Genomic DNA, 16,476 nt, shown 5'->3' on the forward strand with positions numbered 1-16,476 from the left:
TATAGATAGAGAATATCTATATCTATCTCACGTGTGTATGTATGTATATATGTATATATATATATATATAATATGTGTGTGTATATTATATGTGTGTGTGTGTGTATATATATATATATATGTGTATATATGTGTGTATATATATATATATATATATTATATGTGTGTGTATATTATATGTGTGTGTGTATATTATGTGTGTGTGTGTGTATATATATGTGTATATATGTGTGTGTGTGTGTGTGTGTGTATGTATATATATATGTATATATATATATATATATATATATATATATTTGTCTGTCTCGCGCTCCTGCTCTCTCTCGCGCGTGCTCTCGCTCAGGATCATCTGGATAAAGGTTGCTCATTCTGGATCCACAATGGGGTGCTTTTCACCACGGATGCCAGTCTTCGAGAGGTGACAGGTCATCACACCTTTCCGGGAAAACGGACAAAAAGGAAAGTCATCTGCCCATAAACATTCTGGAGCTTCAAGCAGTATACAAAGCACTTGTCATGGCACATGACCTGGTCCAGGGCATGCTGGTCCAGATCCAGTCCGACAACATGACCACAGTAGCCTATTCCAATCGTCAGGGAGGCAATCAAAGTCATGTAGCCATGAGGGAAGTGACAAACATTCTTTTTTTGGACAGAACATCATCTTCTGGCTATCTCTGGTCCAGGGAGTCCACAATTGGGAAGCAGACTTCCCAAGTTGTCAGGACATACACGTTGGAGAGTGGGTTCTCCTCTGGGGGTTTTTCAACTCCTGGTGCACAATTGGGACCTAGCAGACACAGACCTCTTGAAATCACTTCACAACCACAAGGTCTCCAGGTACTGGTCCAGGTAAAAGACCCCTCAGCCTCCTTCAGCGATGCACTGATAAAGCTGGCGTATCTCTTTCTTTCCTCCAATTTCCCTCCTCCCAAGGATCTAAGGAAATTCAAGCAGGAAGTCAGAACAGTAATACTTCCTGCTTGGCCTAGATGTCATTGGTTCACCGACGTATGGAATCTATCCATAGATAGTTTCCTCTTCCTCTATGGCCGGATCTGTTAGTGCAGGGTCCCTGCCTGCATCCGGATTTACCGCGTTTGTCCTTGACGGGGTGACTCTTAAGGCTTGCATCTTAAGAGCCAAAGGCTTCTCCAGCTCTGTGATTTAAACGATGCTTAGGGCACGAAAGTCTTCCTCTGCCTGCATCTGTTACAGAGTTTGGCATTCTGTTGGGTGTTCCCACAAGAAACTATGATTCTAAGGTTTTAGGTTTTCCCGGGTACTTTATTTTTTTCTAGGCTGGACCAGAGACTTTGGTCGCTGCCTAGCCACCCTGGGAGTACAGGTTTCTGCGCTGTCAGTCTGGTTCCAGAAGAGAATTGCTTCTTTGCCGGATGTTAGAATTCTTTTTTTCAGGGGCTCTCCAAGTTAAGGCACCTTTTGTACCACCGGTAGCACCGTGGGATTTGATTTTGGTTCTCAAGGGGCTACAAGCTCCCCCTTTTTGGAACCTCTGGACTCTGCATGCAGAAGTGATAGAGAGGAGAAAAAAAAAATGTCTTCGCTATCAACCTCTTCCAATCTACAGAGTATCTGATTTTTGCAGCACTTTATTGTTGCTCCCCATTTTTTTTTCACCAGGTTAGAGCTGTCCTCCGTGCAGGGGAGGGTTACCTTTCTAAGGTAGTGTTCCGTCTTCATGTGAATGAAGAAATTGTGCTTCCAGCTTTTTCAGTCTTCAGATCTTTTTGTAGGTGAAATCTTCCTGGATATGGTTCGTGCTCACCGCATCTATGTGGAGCGTACAAACTGTTAGAAAATTAGATGCTCTTTTTGTGTTATATGGTTTTCACAAACAAAGTTGGCCAGCCAACAAACAAACTCTGGCTCGATGGTTACATATGACTATCTTCCAGGTTTAAGCTAAGGCTGATCTCCCTGTACCAAACACGGCGACAGCATATTCTACTCTGTGGAACCATCGCGGGCGTTTCATCGTGGTTTCATGTTGAACATTTGCCTCCCCCACCCTTGGGGTGTCCTAAAGCAGTTCCCCCTATGGTATTCCTGTGGATTTCTATGGACCCTGAAGAAGAAAATAAGTTATGCTAGACTTACCATTGATAACTGTTTTTCTTCTAATCCATATGGTCCACAGGGCACCCACCCTGATGCACCTTGCTTCATTGGGTAATTTTTCTTTCGGGCACGGATTCCTTCATTTTCTGAGAGTTTCTGGGTACGATTGTTCTTCCTTCTCCTCTTTTCTTCTCCTGCCTTGGGCTTGTTTACAGAACTGTATGCCTGTGGCCAGGGGCGGGGGTATATATGGAGGAGGACCAGAGGCATCCTGGGAGCTGAAAGCTTAACTGTTTGGTTCCTGGATCACTCCAACCACATTATCCCTGTGGACCCTATGGACTTAAAAAAAGATAAAATAAGAGTTATGGTAAGCTTAACATTGATAACAATTTTTTTCTTTGAACACTGATACTGTAGCCTCCAACTCCTCACCTGGAAGAAGATTTGAAGGAAGTGTTGCTCAGTGAGGCTGGCATTGAGCTGATCATTGTAGATGAGACCAATCATGAGCGTCAGAAGAGGAAACCTGGGGTAACGATTAGAATTTCTTCATCTTTTTATACAGCCCACCTACACTTCTGCTTGCTAGTATTTCAAACATGTTGGCAAAAATGCACACAAACTTATCCACAAGTGTTAGTTTCGTCTTAAATTACTTTTTATTTATTTAATTCACAAGAGAAATAAGCAAGTTTGTTGTTTTGCAATATTCAATTTAATGTGTTTAAAGAAAAAATGGTAATTTGAGAATAACCTAAAGATTGATTACTGGTATAAATTGTAGCCAATCTAATCTTGCTTTTCCTTTTTGATTGCAGAGTGTTTAAGCTTTATACCTTTTGTTAATAAGGTGCTGTAGATCTTTCAGTAAATAGTACAGCCATGGACAAAAGTTTTGAGAATGACAAGTATTGGTTTTCACATATTTTGCTGCTTCAGTGTTTTTAGACCTTTTTGTCAGATGTTACTATGGTATACTGAAGTAAAATTACAAGCATTTTATAAATGTCAATAGCTTTTATTGACAATTACATTAAGTTTATGCAAAGAGTCAATATTTGCAGTGTTGACCCTTCTTTTTCAAGACCTCTGCAATTCGCCCTGGCATGCTGTCAATCAATTTCTGGGCCACATACTCACTGATGGCCACCTATTCTTGCCTTATCAATGCTTGGAGTTTGTCAGAATTTGTGGGTTTTTGATTGTCCACCCGCCTCTTGAGGATTGACCACATATCTCAATGGGATTAAGGTCTGGGGAGTTTCCTGACCATGGACCCAAAATTTTGATGTTTTGTTCCCCGAGCCACTTAGTTATCACTTTTGGCTTATGGTAAGGTGCTCCATCATGCTGGAAAAGGCATTGTACATCACCAAACTGTTCTTGGATGGTTGGGAGAAGTTGCTCTTGGAGGATGTTTTGGTACCATTCTTTATTCATGGCTGTGCTCTTAGGCAAAATTGTGAGTGAGCCCACTCCCTTGGCTGAGAAGTAACAGCACACAACAATGGTCTCTGGATGCTTTACTGTTGGCATGACACAGGACAGATGGTAGCGCTCACCTTTCCTTCTCCAGACAAGTGTTCTTCCAGATGCCCCAAACAACCTGAAGAGGATTCATCAGAGAAAATAACTTTACCCCAGTCCTCAGCAGTTCAATCCCTGTACGTTTTGCAGAATATCAGTCTGTACCTAATGCTTTTCCTGGAGAGAAGTGGCTTCTTTGCTGCCCTTCTTGACACAAGGTCATCCTCCAAAAGTCTTTGCCTCACTATGCGTGAAGATGCACTAGGAGATGGTCCTGGAGCTTGCTGGAAGTTCTTGGGCACTCTGAAGCCGCCTTCACAACTATTGAACCTCTCTCCTTGAAGTTCTTGATGATCCGATAAATGGTTGATTTGGTGCAATCTTACTAGCAAGCAATATCCTTGCCTGTGAAATCCTTTTTGTGCAAAGCAATGATGACTGCACGTGTTTCCTTGCAGGTAACCATGGTTAACTGGAAAAACAATGATTTCAAGCTCCGCTCTCATTTTTAAAGCTTCCAGTCTGCTGTTCTAACTCAATCTTCATGACAGAGTGATCTCCAGCCTTGTCCTTTTCAACATTCTCACCTGTGTTAACAAGCGAATCACTGACATGATGTCAGCTGAGCCTTTTGTTGCAGGGCTGAAATGCAGTGGAAAGGTTGTTTTTGGGATTAAGTTCATTGTCATGGCAAAGAGGGACTTTGCAATTAATTGCAATTCATCTGATCACCCTTCATGACAATCAGGACTATATATGCAAATTGCCATCATAAAAACTGAAGCAGCAGACTTTGTGAAAACCAATACTTGTGTCATTCTCAAAATTTTTGGCCATGGCTGTAGTATCAGAATGCCTAAATTTGGGCCAATATATTTACAGGCCTGGACTGAGCTATGTAGTATGTAAGCATTCTCCTGTCTCTTCTAGCATTCCCACAGTCCCATAAAAAAAGTGCGGAAGTCCCTCGCTTTGGATATTGTAGACAAGGAGATCAAGCCTATCACACTGTCTGTTTCATCAGCTGCCTCTTCACGTGTACAGGTAAAGTAAATATAGGTCACCCAGATCTATAGCAGACACTTAAGACCGAATCTTACATTACAGGTCTTTAAATAATTTAAACATTAGCTAATCTAAGTACTATGTTATTACCTTTGGCACAATATATAAACTGCAATTGTACTCTTGTTTTGAAATTTGTTATTCAGATATTGCTATGTTTCTTTTGTGTATTACATGGTTGTTACTCTAGGCTGGGGCAATCTACAGCTAGCCTGAACACTAGAAAGTGCCCTCTTGGCAGACCACAGCTTGTTTTTAAATTTGACTTATAATGTGATGCATTGATTAGTCTAGGCTGCCATTTTAGCTTAGCACTGAACTTCCAAATTTGATTTTGACCTCAGACTATTTGCCTAATTTACAGCAAGAATATACATAACCAAATATGTGTGTGTGTATGTGTATATATATATTTAGATAGATACCTTGGGGTATAGGTGATGACGTCAGGCATCTGGCACCATAGAGTAAAGTTTTCAGCCTCCCAGGATGCACTAGGGTCCCCCTCCTATACCTCGCCCCCGAGCCAAGGCATCTGTTTTGTCGGTGCCCGGCTCAGAGTCAGAGCACATGTTTAGAGGGGGGCTACGAATACCCTGAAGTTTTTTTTCAAGGAAGCTGTGGCTGCACATCTGGGAGTACAGCATGGACAGTCACTGCTGACGTCCATGCTGTCTCCCCTACACCCCGCCGGTACCAGAACGCCGGTACTAATCCGGGGATGCTGGTAATCTGGGGTCACGGCTAGCGGTGACCCCAGATGTTTCGGACCATGGCCGGATTCAAGGGGAGCAGGTAAGCAGCGGGGGTCCCGCGGTGGGTCCCTGCTGAGAACATGGTCCTCAGTATTCAGTCCCCAGGTAGGGGGCTCCCTGGGGACTGGCTGCAGCATGGAGCCAGGTACTAACCTGCGCTTCCACTATCCCCCCGTGACAGCGGGCCGCAGCTGAGCGGCAAGCGCTGCAGCGTCCCAGGGGTTAATTGCATGCCAGGGGAGCACGCCTTCCCTATATACAGCCGGTGCCTCCCCCGCTGCACACAGCCCTCTCAGCGTTGCCGATTGGTCCTGTGGTAGCGCTCCTCCCCCAGGCCGGCCTCCTCTCTGCTCCTCGGTGGCCATCTTTGCATGGTGAACTCTGCTGGAGCTGCTGATCGGTGGCATCGCGGTCTGTGTCCCCCAGCATACCTCTCCTCCGTGGCTTAAGGTCAGTGTATGCAGCGCTGTGTCCTACCAGACTCTGTGTCTGTGTAGTTGAGAAACAGCGCTGATAGTGCAGGGATTGATTTCTTCTGCATTGTATGTTACTTCTGCTAGCGACTGCTGCCTGTACTTTCACTTTCTACTGTCAGCCATTTTACTGTCCCTGCTTTTACTCTGCTAAAGCTCTTGCGGTGCGGTGATTGCAGGGCGGTTCTCCCACTATACTAACAAGTATCAGTGAGAGGGGTCACATACTTACCATCATGTCTGAGAGTGAATTTCCTCTCCAGCTTATGTGTACTAAGTGCAATGTACCAATAGCGGAAGGGGAGGGTAACGCGGAGGGGCTATGTCGGCAGTGTTATTTATTGGCGCGGCCAATTACTGTCACGGCTCCGGTACAGGAACCTCCCTAGGCTTGTTTCGCTAAGGCTCTTACAACCTTAGTGGGCCAGTTAGCTCTGCCACCTGCATTTTCCCAGATGGGATTGTCCCAGCAGTCAGTGGTGTCGTCACCCATGCAGGGTTTCCCGAGACAACTGATGGTACCCCACTGTCTCCCTATTTCCCCTCCCCAGGTTTCACAGGAGCCTGCGTGGGTTAATTCACTGACAAATTCCGTACAGCATTTGTCGGTAGTGTCACAGGGGCAGTCTGTGTTGCGGCCTGTGGCGTCTCTGTCCGCTCCTTATGAGGTTGACAACGTGACGTCCGATGATGGGGAGATTCTGGATCTATCTGACCAAGAACCTCTCCGTACTAAATAGTCGGACGCCAAGTCCAAGGTTTATATTGCTGGCCTTATTCGGGCAGTCCGCACGGCTTTAGTTATTGAGGATGATGATCCTCCGGTGTCCAAGTCCAAATATGCCTTTTTTAAGGATATTAAGGGTGACGCCACAGTGTTTCCTCTTTCGGGTCAGTTAGTAGACCATTTAGAGGAGGCGTGGAAACACCCTGGAAAACTGTATCAGCCTCAGAGGTGCTTAGCCGTGGCTTATCCGTTTGCTGACAATTTATTTTTCTAAGTGGGAATCTCCTCCACAGGTGGATTCTCATGTGACGCGTCTTGTCCGAAGTGCCACTTTGCCCATGCCTTCCATGTCCTCCTTGAAGGATGCTATGGACCGCAAGGTGGAAATCTGCCTCAAGTCAATTTATGCCCTTCCATTAGACTTGAACAAAGCCTTGGACCTGCGGAAGGTTTTGCACACTATGCTCCAGGCTGGAGTTATAGTGCCTGTTCCATTCTCCCAGAGGGGCCGGGGTTTCTATTCCAATCTCTTTTTGGTGCAGAAACCCAATGGGTTGTACCGTCCAATACTCAACCTCAAGGCCCTCAACAAGTCCTTGAGGGTGCCTCGGTTTCGGATGGAGACCCTACGGTCCATCATTCTGGCGCTGGAACCTGGGGATTACATGGTGTCATTGGACATCCAGGACGCTTACCTGCATGTTCCTATTCTTTTGCGCCATCAGCAGTTCCTCAGGTTTGCAATCCGCAATGATCACTTCCAGTTCCGGGCGCTACCTTTTGGCCTGGCGACAGCACCACGAGTGTTCACCAAGGTCATGGCGGCTCACAGGGAGTAAGCAGGTTACCGTATCTGGACGACCTTCTCTTGTTGGCAGGGTCTCCAGAGCTCCTTCTACGCCATTTGGACCTGACGATTGCAGTGCTGCAATGTCACGGCTGGTTGATAAACTGGCAAAAGTCCACCCTGATCCCGTCTCAGAGGATTCTGCACCTTGGGGCCTTGTTGGACTCCAGGCAGCAGCGGATCTTTGTGACGGTGGAAAAGATCTCTGCTTTGCAGTTGAGGGTGCGCAGTTGTCTACAGTGTCGCTGAGTGTCTCTGCACTTGGCGATGAGGTTGCTGGGCTCCATGGTGTCAGTATGCGACATGGTGGAATATGCCTAGTTTCACTCCAGACCTCTGCAGCAATTGATACTGTTCAAATGGAATGAACTGCCTCAGAGTCTAAAGTCCCAGACGATGGTGCTCACTCCGAAGGTTCGCCTGTCTCTAGCCTGGTGGTTGCAGACGTCCCACCTCAACGAGGGTCGCCCATTTTGGGTGGCGAACTGGGTCCTATTAACAACGGACGCCAGTCTTCGGGGCTGGGGAGCTGTCACGGGTCCACACTTGTTCCAGGGCACGGGGACTCAGGCCGAAAAGGAGCTTCCAATAAACATCTTGGAACTCCGCGCGGTTTTCAATGCTCTCCAGCAGGCACATTGGGTTCTCCAAGGTCACCCCGTGCAGGTCCAGTCGGACAACGCCACCACCGTGGCCTACATAAATCGACAAGGAGGAACCCGAAGTCGGGCGGCACTCGCAGAGGTGTCCCGCATCCTGGTCTGGGCGGAGCGCAATCTCCCGGCTATATCAGCAGTGTCCATCCCGGGAGTCCTCAACTGGGAAGCGGATTTTCTCTGTCGGCAGGACGTACATCCGGGAGAATGGTCTTTGCACCAGGAAGTCTTTCAACTTCTTGTGGACAGGTGGAGTCTTCCAGAGATAGACCACATGGCGTCACGGCACAACAACAAGTTGCCGGTGTACGGGTCTCGAAAAAGAGACGAAAAGGCGTCTCTGGTGGATGCTCTGTCCGTCCAGTGGACGTTCCAGTTTGCCTGTCTCTTTCCTCCGTTTTCCCTTCTTCCGCGTGTAATCCGGAAATTCAAACAGGAAGGGGGTTCACTCCTGTTGATAGCTCCTGCATGGCCCAGGCGGCACTGGTTCTCGGACCTCCAGAGTCTGTCCATGGACATTCCTCTGCGGTTGCCACTGCGACTGGACCTGCTATCACAGGGTCCTTGTCTTCACCCGGACCTGGCTCGGCTGTATTTGACGGCGTGGCTGTTGAGACCGCCATGTTAAGATCCAGTTTTCCAGCTCTGTGGTGCAAACAATGCTAAGAGCTCGGAAGCCATCCTCTGCAAGGATATACCATCGTGTGTGTCATACGTTCTTCCAGTGGCGTCGACCGAGAGGTTATGCCCCTCGAGAGTTCAGTCTGTCTAGAGTGTTGGCTTTCCTACAGGCGGGGCTAGACCATGGGGTTCGCCTTGCTTCCCTGAAAGTGCAGGTGTCTGCCCTGTCAGTCTGGTTCCATCGTGGGATTACTGCGCTCCCTGATGTGCACACCTTTATGCAAGGTGTTCTTCGCATTCAGCCACCTTTTGTTCCAACGGTGGCTCCTTGGGATTTCGCTGTGGTCCTGAGGACTGCCGTTTGAACCACTGGGCTTAGTGGACCTTAAATGGCTTACAGCTAAAACAATATTCCTTCTGGCCATTGCTTCGGCCAGACGTGTTTCTGACTTAGGAGCTCTCTCCTGTAGACCCCCTTTTCTGATTTTTTTTTTTTTTTGTAGGAACAGGGCGGTGCTGCTCACTCGTCCTGGATTCCTTCTGAAAGTTGTTTCAAGTTTCCACATAAATGAGGAAATCGTTGTGCCGGCTTTTAACTCACCTGATCTTTCAGTGGATGTGGCCACTTTGGACGTTGTGCGGGCCTTAAGGATTTATCTTGACCGCACTTCTTTTAGGAAGTCGGACGCCTTGTTTGTCCTCTATGGCTTCCGTAAAAAGGGTTGGCCTGCTTCAAAGCAAACTTTGGCAGGTTGGATTCGTATGGCTATTTCAGACGCTTATCTTCATGAAGGCCTTCCGGTTCCTTCCTCTGTGAGGGCACATTCTTCTAGGTCTGTGGGTCCTTCGTGGGCAGCTCGACGTGGTGCATCTGCAGTCCAGATCTGCAAGGCTGCCACGTGGTCCTCTGTCCATACCTTTGTGAGGTATTACGCGTTTGACACCTTTGCCTCTCAGGATGCTTCCTTCGGGCAGCGGATTCTCCTTTCAGCACAGGAGCGTCACCACCCTTAAAGGATACTGCTTTGGGACATCCCCAAGGTATCCTGTGGATACCCTATGGACCCTGATGTAGAAAATGAGATATGGTAAGAACTTACCTTTGTTATCTCTATTTCTACGAAGTCCATAGGGTTCCACAGGACTCCCGCCCTGTCGCACCTGTGCTGCAGATGAGCTTTACTCTAGTCACCGTTTTTTTTCTGTCTCCCTCTGGTGAGAATGTGATTCTTATGTGTGTCCAGATCTTTCTTCACTCTCTTCCTTCTCCTTCTCCGGCCTATGGCTTGGTACGTAACTGAGATGCCTTGGCTCGGGGGCGGGGTATAAGTGGGGGACCCTAGTGCATCCTGGGAGGCTGAAAACTTAACTCTATGGTGCCCGATGCCTGACGTCATTACCTATACCCCAAGGTATCCTGTGGAACCCTATGGACTTCGTAGAGATAGAGATAACAAAGGTAAGTTCTTACCATATCTCCATATATAAATATATATATATATATCTTTTTTTTTTATTTTACATCCTATAGTCTCCTCTTGACCCGTGGCAAACTCAATTGACGCGACAAGCCCTTCATTTCAAGTCGCCCAGTTTTTTCTTTTTTTTTTTTTCCTGTTAGAAATGTATAAGGCCATTTTAACTTAGATTGCTGAAAATGTAAAATAACAGTATAAATATTGCTTTAGCTGTCTTATATAAAGTAGTGTGTTTGGTATTTGGTCTTATTGTCTTGTGGATGTGTTTCTTAGCCAAAATCAGTGTGGAGAACTGCCTTCTCTTTAGCTATTGCTCAAAATCAGTGAGGCACATGGATGAATGAATGGGGGTAGGGTATAAGAGGTGCAAATAAAGAAAATAGATATATATAAATATTTATCTATCTATATCTCTCTTAATCCTATTACAATTTTCCAACTAATGTTTCTGATGTCAGAAAACCTGTACACTTGAGTATATGCAGGGATTGTTATAGAACAGTGTTGGCTAACCTTGACACTCCAGCTGTTGTGGAACTATATATCCCAGCATGCCCTGCCACAGTTTTAGCATGCCCTAATAGCAAAACTGTAGCAGTGCATGCTGGGTTATGTAGTTCCATAACAGGTGGAGTGTCAAGGTTAGCCAACACTGTTATAGAAGGTGGGGCAATGTGTAAAGGCATTTGAGCAGTTGGAGGAACATTGCTGGAAGCACAGTTTGGTTGATGGGAACTGCTAGTTAATATGGACAGTTGGTCTCACAAAAAGAAAAATTAACTTGATGGCTTTCTATTTGTACCCTATCTCAGCCTCCTCAAAGCTGCGAGAGCTTTCTGTCCATGTCTCTCAACGAGTCCTCTTGTAGCAGCAAAGAGGAGAACAGTCTCCTAAACCAAGGCTTTGTACAGGTCATGCCAGGGAAAAGTTCATTTACTCATGATGATACCTCACAGACTGACATTGGAGAGCTGGTGAAAACACAGACATCCACTCTTTGTAATGCTGACACAGGAATGCTGCTGATAACTGGCCCAAACAAACATTTAAATAGAGACTCTTGTCCACGCTTGGCAGTGGATATAGATGAAGTTGTGAGGACCTCTTTAAACAAAAGCAAAGCATCTAATGCAAAGCTGGATTCATCCGTGGCTGGGGATGCTGAGAAACCAACTTTGGCACAGGCAGAAAAGCCCAGGATCCCGGAACCGGTAAGTGTCTCCCCATAAGACCTGTTAAAAACAACTGTAAATGATCAGATAATTTAATGATTAGCTTCAGAAGTCCTTAATACCCTTCTCTAGAATTCAAATCAGGATGTTTCTGTTTCCATTGGGTCTTCATTAACATTGGTGGCTTATGGATGTTTTTCCTCATGGAATGCACACAGAGCCTGAACAGGCTTATATCAAACCCCACACTAATATGGCATGGGTAATAATCATCCTTGTGTTTCTCTTGGAGTTTACCATACAAGTTCCATGTTTAGATTGTTACAAAACCTGGGCACATAATATCTGTGATAAAGGTGCACATTTTAGATTATAGAAAATTAATTGTATTTTAACTCTCTTACAAAGTATGCCACTGTTCTCCTTTTTTGCTTGTAAACCTTGAAAGTTTATAACGACACATGTTTATGTGGAAGCGAGGCTGCAAAAGGTTAAATTGAGCACAATTTCTGTGCAGATTATACAGCTAGAAAAGAATTGACTGCAGGTGTTCTCATACCAAACAACATCCATCTCGCTATTACTATGCCACCCTTGGCTCCCACACAGATTCATAATTATAGGAATTTAAATAATCATGCTTTTCCACTTTTAAAATATTCAACCGAGTTAAAGGGACCACACTATATTTTCCAGCAAACCCTGTGATCTAGTCTGCATTTTTAACCTTTAACATATATTTAGTTTGTCCTACCCCAGCATGTATTTGGACTTTTGCTAACAACTTTGACTCTCCAGTTGCTGAAATGAAATGGTCAAATCCTAACTATTATGCTGCATACACACGGAACAACTTGAACAACCATAGATATCGTGGATAGATTTCCCTCCAACTTTCTGTAGTGCAGGTCAAACTATTTAGTTAGGGAACCCCGGGGGGACTTAGGGTTAGTCTCCACCCTGGGAGGTTTAGGGTGGGGGGGGGGGGGTTAGGCACCACTGGGGGAGAAAAAAGGGGGTGTTTAACCCCCTATTGTTCCTCAGCACACTGAATTATACTTGCAACAATATATGAAAACTATATGGTAATAGGAATTCAGAGATTAGTTGCATGCATTTGCAAATACATGGGAAGCTGCTAGGCCGCGTCACAGCTTCTGTCACTAGCCGTCCCTAACACTAAGGGGTTCACGTCCGGGGAGCAGGGCGCCCCAAAAAATGCCCAGCCCAGGACCCCCCCAGGGCATCACACGAAAAAAGGAAGAAGTGACAGTGAAGTGTAAAGTATAGATGTGTAAGACTAATTAATAAGTGTTGAAAAAGGGGTTAAAATATATGTGAAAAATTACATGAAAACAAGACATACATTAAAGGTGATGTGAAAAGTAACTGTGTATTAAGTGGTGATGCAATGAGGAGGCCCAGCCAGAGTAGCCTCAGGGGCCCTATGCCCAAACGCTCACCCCAAATGTAATCTATATCAATTATAAGGCCTCATAATAAAGGCACATATATATTTTGACAAATGTAAGGCCTCATGATAAAGGCACGTACATAAATGCATCCAAATTAAGAGCCAGCTTACCTGGAGCCACCCCTGGGAACTCCAAGCAGCACTACTAGAACCAGCATGCCCTTCTAATACTGGCTCATTCATGCATCTCACAACGACAAACAAAAAAAGGTAGCTGCTCAATTGCCAGATTAATTGAGCAGCTGCCATTTTTTGTTTACCACTGGGGGGAGGTCAGGGTTTGGCACCACCCTGGGAGGGTTAGGTTTAGGGTGCAGGGAGGGGGGTTAAGTTTACGCACCACTGGGGGGGGGGAGGGTTAGGTACCCCAGGGAGGAGGTTAGGGGGGGTGGGGGAGGGTTAGGGTACTTACCAGCCCCAGTCAGGTTCCTGACTGTTCAAGCTTCCAGCGTCTGTATTTAGTCTGCCAGCATTAAATACAGATTCCCAGTTAAGCTTTATGGCTGATCAAGGGTCTCTTTCCAGAGTTTTCATGTCAATCTAATTGAGATGTTATCATTCTCTCAGTACTGTCATGCAGGATAAGGAAAAGAATTACTGATAAATACAATTCTTGATTTTTATTTTAATTAGCCATTTAAAAGTATACTATATTCAAGGTAATTTAACCATAAATGTTCTCAGAAGTCAGGTTTTAGATGGGGGTGAAAAGTTAAAAGGTAACAGCTGACAGCTCCCTTCAACTCAGGAGTAGTCGCTTCTTCACAAGAGACAGAGGGGAGTTGGCAGCAGGAGGCTCCAATCTTATTAGCTACGAGCAGACCACCCTCTGCTTTCACTGCCACAAGCCACCCACCCGTCATGTCATAGTTTTCTCCCCTGCCAACAGCTGTGGTATGCTGACAGCAATAGCTGGAAGTGCTAGGTCTTTTGCTGAGGCATGTGTCTGGGGTCTGGCTGCCGATGCTCAGCGCTCTCTGTGCCAGTTTCCTGGGTGCCCCTCAGAAGGAAACCCACATGGTTTTAGTTTGCACTGCCACGTGGCGTGATAGTATATTGCGTGCTGCCTCCCACTTTCCCACCTTCCTTCCTGAAACTAACACCCCCCCAGTGCCTAAACCTAACCATCCCGCTCCCTAAACCTAACCCTCCCCCTAGTGTCTAACCCATTACCCACCCCGCTGCTTTTCTTCGGCATCCTGGCGATCAGGATGCCGGCACCGGGATTCTGACTGCAGCCGGTAAGATAAGCGTCGGCATCCAGACCAGTGGGATGCCGAACACATACCCATAATAACAAGGGGGAATACAGGCACAGTGGGGGGGTGAGTACATAATAACGGGGTATAAAGAAGCAGGGAGAGGGTACATATTAAGGAGAGTGATGGGGTGAGATGGGAGGAACGGAAACGATACGGGAGGATTTGGGAGGGAGGGGGGAGGGCGTGAGTGTAAACCCCGTGCATTAGCTCGTGACCTGACAAAAATTACTGGTCTAAAAAGCTAGTAATGTATATTATTCACTTATTATATTAATAATTATATTATGTATTATTGATATAGATCGTTATTGTTAATTTAAATAAAAATAATGGAGGTAACCCTGCTTGCATTTAGCCTGTGTTCATTGTGAGGTGTTTTTATCCTAATACTAGTGACTTCTTTACTTCCCAGATGAGTCAGGCCTGGAAAATCATTGCCTTTGGTGGCTCCCAGGATCAGCTACACATGCAGGAAAAAGCACGAGCCATCCTGAACTTGTACAAACACAGCTCTACTTCACGAACTCTCATACTATCATGATATTCATTTAAACAATGGTGATTGACTGCAGAAGACTATACTGACCTTATAGGAATCCTTCAACTAGCAGCTACAAAGACGAAACTATCTATAAATTTGTTACAGCCTTCAACAGTGCACCTCAACCAGGCCCTATGGTCTTTGTAAGCTGTTCAAGAAGTGATAACTGAAGAGATACTATTTCCTGAATCATCATGTGACTGCTTGTGAATCATCATGTGACCACCTGCCATAACACAATTGGTTTTAGTTGTGTTCCTCAAAACAGAAAAGAAACGCTAAAATATGATATATCAATTTGACAGCTGTTTTTAAATAATCATTTGACTTCATTGCCACAGAAGTTGTAGGATGGCTACAAATGTATATTTCTGTAAAGAATTGTAAATCTGTCTGCCAGTCCAGAGAGTCAGTGCGTGTCCCAGAAAACTATATTCCATTCGGACTTTAGAGGTACTTAACATTGTATTTAAATATTCTCAGGCAACACTTTGTACAACAATCTGACAGCAGTGTTATTTGCTGTGTTATTTACTAGTGTAAAATCTAGAGATAGACTTTGCAAATGTTGGTAAGTTAAGATAGTTATAGAATGTGTTTTTTTTTTTTTTTTTTTTTTTTTTAATTTACAACCCAAATGCACTGACCCATCCATGAGGCCAATCCCAAAACATAATTCAATTGCTAGAATCACGCCCATACCCTGTATCCATTTCATCAGGGTGATATTTACATTTTTATTTTTTTTTAATACAAGGTAACCTCAAAATAAGGATAAGAAAAAAAGTCTGAATAGATGTTTCTGTTTGAATAAAGCTCTGTATACCATCACATTCAAGTGTTGTGCTGTATCACTGGAGACTCCCTACCACCCGTTATTCATCTGGCTCATTCCATGAAAATGTTGTCAGTTACAAAAAAAAAAAAAAAAGCTTTGTATTTGGTATTAAATAATCCCCTTTATAGTGTTAATTGTTCTAGTTTCATATTTATAAATTCATAATTTTTTTTTTTATTTTGTAACTGGCTCAGTTTCCTGGAAATGACCCCTTATGCATCTTTCTTGGGGTTACCTATTATTTAAAAAGTGAATAAGGAGACAAGGAGGGGGTTTCCTGTTGACAAACCTGCTATGGGCAACACTTGTGCTGTTTGCTATATAATGGAATAGCATAGTCTATTGTTGTACTAGTATTGACATGAACAGGGCTGCATTTAGTGGTGCTAGAATTTTTTTTTTTTTACTGTTTTGAATATCTGCATAAATATGACCTTTAAATGTTTTCAGGTATTCAGTCATAAAAAACAGAACCCAATAAATCAAATAACACACAAAAGTGTATACTTTTTATTTCATTCAGTTATTGCTCAATACGATTCAATTTTTTATTATTTGTCAAGAAAAAGTATATGAATCACTAAGATTTACAAACTGGTGTGAACCCTGAGCAGCAATGACTTCCATCAGATGTTTATGGTAATTGTTAACAGTCCTCCACATCGGCTTGGAGGAATTCTGGCCAATACCTCCTTTCAGAACTGCTTCAACTCCTGGATGATGTTGGACCTTCATGCATGAACATCCAGTTTCAGGTCCTGCCAAACATTTTGTATTAGATTAATAAGGCCGGGTTTCCCAAACTGTCCTCCGGACCCAAACACTTTGTTTTTCAGGTCGCCTGTGGCTCTTTAAAATGTGACAGTTGGTAATACACCTGTGCACCTGCTAAGTGGTGTGGAAAATGTGACTTGTTAGGGGTCCTGAGGTCTGGGGTTGAGAAACACTGGACTAA

General features: G+C 44.7%; 1 protein-coding gene across 1 annotated transcript in view; it reads left to right on the forward strand.

The window, feature by feature from the left end:
• The window catches only part of MYBL2 (MYB proto-oncogene like 2), an 83,599-nt gene extending 67,591 nt beyond the window's left edge, over window positions 1–16,008 (forward strand). The window contains exons 11-14 of the mRNA XM_088480605.1: window positions 2,503–2,616; window positions 4,543–4,656; window positions 11,047–11,445; window positions 14,555–16,008. Coding sequence (XP_088336731.1) covers window positions 2,503–2,616; window positions 4,543–4,656; window positions 11,047–11,445; window positions 14,555–14,683 — 756 coding nt within the window. The 3' untranslated portion in view covers window positions 14,684–16,008. The remainder of the gene's footprint in view (window positions 1–2,502; window positions 2,617–4,542; window positions 4,657–11,046; window positions 11,446–14,554) is intronic.
• The last annotated feature ends 468 nt before the right edge of the window (window positions 16,009–16,476 follow it).

The sequence above is a fragment of the Taudactylus pleione genome, unplaced genomic scaffold (assembly GCF_031769625.1).
Source record: "Taudactylus pleione unplaced genomic scaffold, aTauple2 ptg000256l, whole genome shotgun sequence".
NCBI lineage: Eukaryota > Metazoa > Chordata > Amphibia > Anura > Myobatrachidae > Taudactylus > Taudactylus pleione.